At 30.5% G+C, this 7,191-nt stretch overlaps 1 protein-coding gene across 1 annotated transcript; it reads right to left on the reverse strand.

Annotated features, from left to right (window-relative positions):
- Positions 1-4,718: 4,718 nt before the first annotated feature.
- LOC122309493 (BON1-associated protein 2-like) lies at positions 4,719-5,554 on the reverse strand. The gene has a single exon (XM_043123004.1). It carries the CDS (start codon positions 5,405-5,407, stop codon positions 4,874-4,876), a length of 534 nt encoding a protein of 177 aa, XP_042978938.1. The 5' UTR covers positions 5,408-5,554; the 3' UTR covers positions 4,719-4,873.
- Positions 5,555-7,191: the final 1,637 nt, after the last annotated feature.

The following is a 7,191-nucleotide window of genomic DNA, read 5'->3' on the forward strand; positions in this document are numbered from 1 at the left end:
AATGTTGTAGTTGGCGTGTAATATATGTTTTAGGTTCAGTTATAATATCCATTATTAATGAATATAGTCATCACCCTAATTATGTAAGCGTCTGTGACATATTATTTATGGAAAAAGGACCACCACTAATTCTCCACAAAATAGATATATAAAAATATTGAAAAATGTTATTTGGATTATATAAAGATCTTTTAGAAATAAAGAATTTCACATTTTAATCTGATTTGGTCTGTTACATCAAGCTATAAAACTCTTAATTATTATTTCTATATTATTATATATAAAAACATCTAAGGTATCCTATTTAATCACGTTAATTTTTTAATTTTATTTTTATAAGATCTTTTTGTAAACCAATCAGCTCTCTAACATAGATTGAGTAACAACACCAATTTCCTTGCTCTATCTTGGCATTCGAGTAATTTTACATGCAATAATAGAGTGTGCAGGCGCAATATAGTTATTTTAAAAAAGAGTAGAATTTATTATTAAAAAATTAATTTTTTTTTCATATAAATCTCATATTTATTCACTGTTTTTAAACTAATTACATTGCGTTTGCATATTCACAACTGCAACTATCATTTTTCTTTGTTATATTATCAAGAGATACAACCCTTCATGTGTGGTACTTTTTATATATCAATCTATATTTGTATTAAATCTAGTAATATAATCTATGTTTCTTTAGTTTAATTATGGCTTCGAGGAATTTAGAAGTAGAAGAAATGTAGGAGAAAGAAAGAGAAAACAATTATTCATTTTCCATCGATTACTAGATTAATTTGTGGCAAGCATTTTAAACCTTTTGGCTTTCTCATGCTATGATCAAAAACATTTGTATTTCATTGATTTTGTTTTTCTTGACTTGTGCAAACCCCACCAAAAAAACAAAACAAACTTCACTTAACCGTTTGTATTTTATATTTTTTAATGAAAAATTAAAAATCATTAATTGATTTTCCTTGGCCAACAAATGCCAAGTTTTTCTTGGGCCTTAGTGGTGGTGACATCATCGCTAATGACGTAACCCTATTATCTGCAAGGGAAACATTTTTCCACGACTTTAATTTGTTTGACACCAAGGAAAATGCCGCATGCAGCACTACAAAAGTCATGATATTTTGTTTTTATTATATGTTTTTTTATTTAATTGTTAAGAAAGTTTATTTATATAAATTTTTTTTAAACAAAAATAATTAAGAGTATGAAAAAATATTTGAAAAAAATTATGATTGAAAAAAAAAAGCCGTTTAATCTGGTGACCACTCTCTTACTCGGTTGGTGTAGTACGACTCTTTTTCACCCATAACATAAATATCTACCTCACTTATAATGACAATTTCCTGTCATATCTTATCTCATCTCATTATCCAAACACATATTTTTTTACAAATTATTTCATCTCATTTTAATTAAAAAATTTTACTACTATTTAAAATATCTTATCTCATCTCATCTAAACATGTGTATCCAAACGAGGGCTAATTGTTGTTGATTGGATAGTCTCATTTAATTGAATGTCATGGATAGAGATGAGCAAAATTGTGGAAAATGCATTTTTATCTCCCTGTATAATATATATTATCAATGATAAATGCTATAGACCACTTTCATATAATCATATGATACAAAATTAAAAGGTTTCGATAACGTGTGTTTTTTTTCTTCATCTTTATTTTTTTTTTCTAATCAAGCATTCATTAATAATAAAGAGTAAGTACAAAAGTTTAAGGAGGATTAAAAGGAAAATAAGATGAAAGAAAGTCAATAGGGCTACCAAAAACAAGATTGGTAGCCGCCCACTTTGCAATAGAATGCATACATCAATTCTAGGTTCGATGAATTTTTGCTAAAAGATAAATTTTGAAAATGTGTTTATGTTCACAAAGCTATAGAGAAATTTATTATGCTAAAGAATTACAAAATACACTTTGAGGCGAAATTTTACTATTTCAAACATTCAAAACCCACATTAAGTATATATTTATAGTCTCCTACAATAGAAATCATAATTTGCACTTTTCTGCAATATTTGCTAGAGCGGCGTGTCGAGCGCGCATTGTGCGATTTCTTTGTCAAAACTTCACTCAAGCAGAGTATTGAGCAAGCGTCAAGCAAACTCTCTATGTAAGTTTCACTTGATCGAGTGTCGAGCGAACTTTCTATTTAATATTTTTTTTTATCGCAAAAATCTACCAAAAAATCATAACACGCATTCTTGTTGGGTCTAATCATCAATTCAAACTGAGACATCAATAAAATTAGGCTCCACAAACCCAACAATTTGGGGTATAAAATTTACAATAAATGAAGTTAATAATAAGTTGAATATGAAACTCTTACTCCCCTAAAGCGTCCCCATGTCATCTAACCCAGTTACCCTTGGTCTCTATCACAATTCAGTCTTTCGTATTTAATATATAGTTGTCTTGTCCCATCATAAATAATTGCATCTTTTTATTAAACAGTATATCAACACAAAAATGATCTTATTCATAACATAGTAATTTACAAGCCTTTGTAACCTATTTATGATTGAGGAAGATGAAGTGGATAAAAGAACTATTTTTTAAAAAAAAAAAAAAAAAAAAAAAATTCAAGTGAGCTTTTCTTTTAAAAAAATTTAGCCACATTAACAAAGAAAAATGCTAGATAAATAATGAACAGTACAATAAACAGTAACGAGAATATGAGGGATCATCCGTTTTTTCGGCATGTGCAATTGTCCATACCCATGGCCCTACTCAAGGACGAAACCAGGATTAGAAGTTTGGAGAAGCTTATAATATTTTAAGTCTAAAATAAAATAGTTAAACTGAATTTTTTTAGGAATATCTTTAATCAAGTGATAAAAAAAAATTATAACCTTTGATGCATACGGGTAATTAAGAGAAGAGATTGAACTATGGAATTGAGAACAATCTACATAGAAATTATAGATCGGAAAGAGGTAATAAGTTTTTAAGTAGCACAATCACATACCACGCAGCCAGCTAGCTACTAAGCAAACGTGAGGTTTTTAGTAAAATATGTTGCCCTAATAATTATAAACTTTAAAAGAGAAATACTGTAACGAGAACATCATATTCGAATTTAATTTCTTGAAATAAAACAAAAAGAACAAGAAAAAAATATAATTACCATAAAATTATTGCTTGTGTAGCCACCACTTAAAAGTTAAAATTCTCTTTTATTATAATTTTTTCAAATTTTCACAGAATATAAGAAATAATTCAAGATTTTTAAAATAAAAATAAAAATAATATTAAACAATGTTTTATTAAACTCATCTCATGACAACTCACTATCCAAACCTCTCCTAAACGGTTTTTAATGATCTAGTATAGGTCAAAACATAATTTGGTTGAAAGAGTAGTGATGCGTGCTTCAAGTATGAGGTGTGTAAGTCTTATATATGCAGACCTTTTATACCTCCATCAAGAAAGTGATTTTTATAACATGATTTTTATAAAAGATTTGTACGCACACTTCGAACTTGTATAAATTTTACTCTTCTTTTTAGTTTCCAAAAATTAAAGAAAAAGAAAAAGGTAGCTTAAATTGCAGGGATTAGTACTAAAAAGTACTCTTTTAAAGATTGATGAGTTTTATCGGGGCGTAATTGAAATCACACAAATTTCCAAGTTGAAATCCGCAATCTACCCCATAACAGCCAATAATCAAATTCGGAAACAATTCCAACAGGAAATGAATACACTTTCAACAAACCAAGATCACTTTCTCCATATCAAGAAAGACCCTCCTAGACCTTGATGATCTGCTGGTTGAGAAAAAGCCAGCACAAAAAATTTTATGAAGACCACTCACATGTTCTGTCTTTGATACTCTATCTTGATTGTTGAGATAAAACCAGCACAAAGAATTTTATGAAGACCACTCACATGTTCTATCATCTCTCAATCCATTTTCTTCTCCATATCTATGCTGCATCTCAAAATTTATGATCATGAAATAGTCAAGTGTGTGTGCATATATATATATATATATATGGAGATCTTTGAATATATATATATATATTCAAAGATCTCCATATCTTCTGTTAAATCTATATACTTTGCTTGTTTTTATACCAGTCCTACCTGCTCTGCTTCAACTATGAGTGTTAAAAGCAACTCTTGGTGTCCAAAACAGCATTCCAACTAATCCCGAGGGTGCATAGACTTAGGTAACGAGTTTTCCACAAGTGCACATCAGGTAATTCAAACGAAAAATTTCCTAGTCAAATAACCCTATAGATTGTTTACATCTAGGGAGATTTGAACCTTAGACCTGGGAAAGCATACCTTCGAGCCCAAGGCTTTTACCACTTGAGTGAAATCCTAAGGGTTTAAAAAAAGCAAAGAGAGATTTATCAGATATGAAGTAAGCAGATTGCTGATGAAAAAGAAAAATACAAAACAAAACAAAAGAAACAGAAACAGAAAGAAATTAGAGTAGTCTTAGTGGTAGAGAAATGTTAGCTTTTCATGTAGTGAATTAGTTGGCTATGCTTAATTTGGTATTGTGAGTCGTGACCATGATCAATATATATAATATGAGACGACCTTGTATGCAAATTGTGTAGGAAACACGCAAGTCTTTTGGCTATCTGATCGTGATGACAACCATTAATATATAGATCATATGGATCATCTCATGCATGCACCCTAGCCTTCCTTAAAACGTTATATATTATATTCTCGTCCTTACATTCATTAAAATGAATAATTATCGACGTTAATCTTTATTTTAATTTTGGAAAAATAACATATGCTATATTGTTGATCGAAATATTCATTCTCTATTTTTTTCAATGAATAGATTGCATAAATTTATCGATCAATTACACAAATAATAATATGGTAATTTTCTAGCCTTGATAGTACTGTTTCATGATAGGAACACCAATAGGAACGCCAGGGACAACCCCTCCATAACACGGAGTCTTCCCGAAAGGTACCCCAATGGTGGTGGCAGTACTCGAACACGATGAGGCTGCATATTCTGGGACTTTTGCCTTAACAGAGACATTGATAATCCCATTCCGCTCCCCATTACTGTTTCTCAATCTGTAACTCAAAAAATGCAGATAACTCTGCGGCACAAAACCTCCGACGAAATCTGACACCGGAATCCTTGCCATCCCCAATGTTTTGTCCCCGACGGAGGTCTTACATTGTACCTCTACTGTTATAAACCGCGCATGCTGTGGGATTTCCACGTTATGCTTTTCATTCCAGTAGGGATAGCTCCCGCCGTCCTTGTCCATCTCCGTTCTGCAGAGTGGCTGCGAATCCGTTCGGATTACGGCGAAAGCATTCTTCTTGACGGGTTTCCGGTTGTTTCTTATATCTTCACCGGAGATCACAGTGATCTCAAGGGTGCTGGATGCCATGCTAAACATGTCGATCGAAGAAAGAAATATATATGTAAATAGCGGCCGGCGAAAGCCTATGTGAGTTTTGCGTATCTGCGAATTAGTGATATTGAACGTACGATTTACTGGGTCTCTGAATTCCCAATGTTTTGGAGTAATGTCGATAACGGGGGTAATGTGCTTTTATAGGCGTTTTAGGGAGGAAACTGGCGACTTAAGTCTAGAGAAGGAAGACAGAAACACGTACGTGGTTTCTGTGTTTGTTCGAAATTTTGAACTAACGCGGAAGGTCCAAGGGACTTACCGTCTGCTTGCCGGCACAAGGAATCTGATAGCGCGCAGTCTTTTTTTGTTTTTTGGTTACTTTTAAATAAGTGTGTGGGACTTGGAATTCAATTCTGGCGTGTGGGAGCGAACATGCTAAAATGGATTTTTCAGTTTCCGATTGGCTATTTTTCTCCTTTTTTTTTTTTTTTTTCTTATTCTTTTTCTTTTTTTTACTCGTCATTTTTACATACTATATGATATATATGATTTTTATTTTTAAAATTTTTCCTCTTACTAAATACATGGTATATAAATAATAAATAGAAAACTCAAATAGTTTATAAAAAATAAAATTAAAAAATTAAAAAAAATAAAATATATATTATGTGAGGATGATCAGTATCAAAACTCATTTTCGATTAGAAAACTAACATGAAGTCATATATAGTCTTTGACTAGTCGGCACATGATCTCAATATTTGCGTCAATTAATCAAAGAATTAAACTTGGCATAGCAGTGACGTGTCTATCCTGTCATTAATTTTTTTATGACAAATTAATAGATGTAACTAATTGCGATTCTCTTAAAATTCAAGTATGCTTTTGTGAGAGTTAAAAATTAATATCTCAAATTATAAAAACATAAAAATTCAATTACTGATATTGCAAGTTTACCCTTTCCATATATATCACGTAAACAACCAAACCTCCACCAAATTTCCATCAAACTTTCACCCGAATTCCATATGATTTGGTTCCATCTTCTAGTTCACGTTTTTTCACATTTCTTCATTAAATAACTATTCCGCATTTTCAATATTATTCATGATGACTTTACGTATACATAACCCTTTATGTATTATATGACAGTGTGTCGAATAAGCTTATCAGGATGACATATTTAAATAATAAGGGCTCCCAAAAGCAACGGCCCCGTTCTGGTGCCTATTTTCCCCTTTGGCGGGCGCCCGTGTTTTTGTTTGATTTTGAGTCTTTGACGGTATAAAAATATGAGAATTGACGTTTTTAGTCGTATAGCTACACGCAATCATCGCGTATATATTTAAAAAAAAATGAGTAAATATAAAATTTATATAAAAATTAATTTTTTAATATAAATTTCTTATTTTTTTAAAAATAAATATACAATATTTACACAATCCATAACTTTATCTAATATTATTCAAAAATTATATCTAATATAATATTTAGATTTTAATGTTGTACGAAAAGTTTATACAATAAATACTAAGAATTTTAATTTTTTTTTAAATTATATTTATAAACTCTCAAAATTAATTCATTATCTTTAAATTATTATCCTCTTATCATTTTATATATTAGGAGGATGGTGATTAAAAATTAATAAAATACTATTTTTGATTAGCGCATTTGTTGACTTGTCAACAAAACACAAATTCGTGTGAGCTCTAACTTTGGCTGTATTTGGATACTAAGAATATTTCAGGTACTTTCAACACTTCTCACTACTATTTATTATTTTATTATTACTTTTCACCTACTTTTATTACTATTCCTTACTT

Source organism: Carya illinoinensis, chromosome 1 (assembly GCF_018687715.1).
Source record: "Carya illinoinensis cultivar Pawnee chromosome 1, C.illinoinensisPawnee_v1, whole genome shotgun sequence".
NCBI classification, from domain to species: domain Eukaryota; kingdom Viridiplantae; phylum Streptophyta; class Magnoliopsida; order Fagales; family Juglandaceae; genus Carya; species Carya illinoinensis.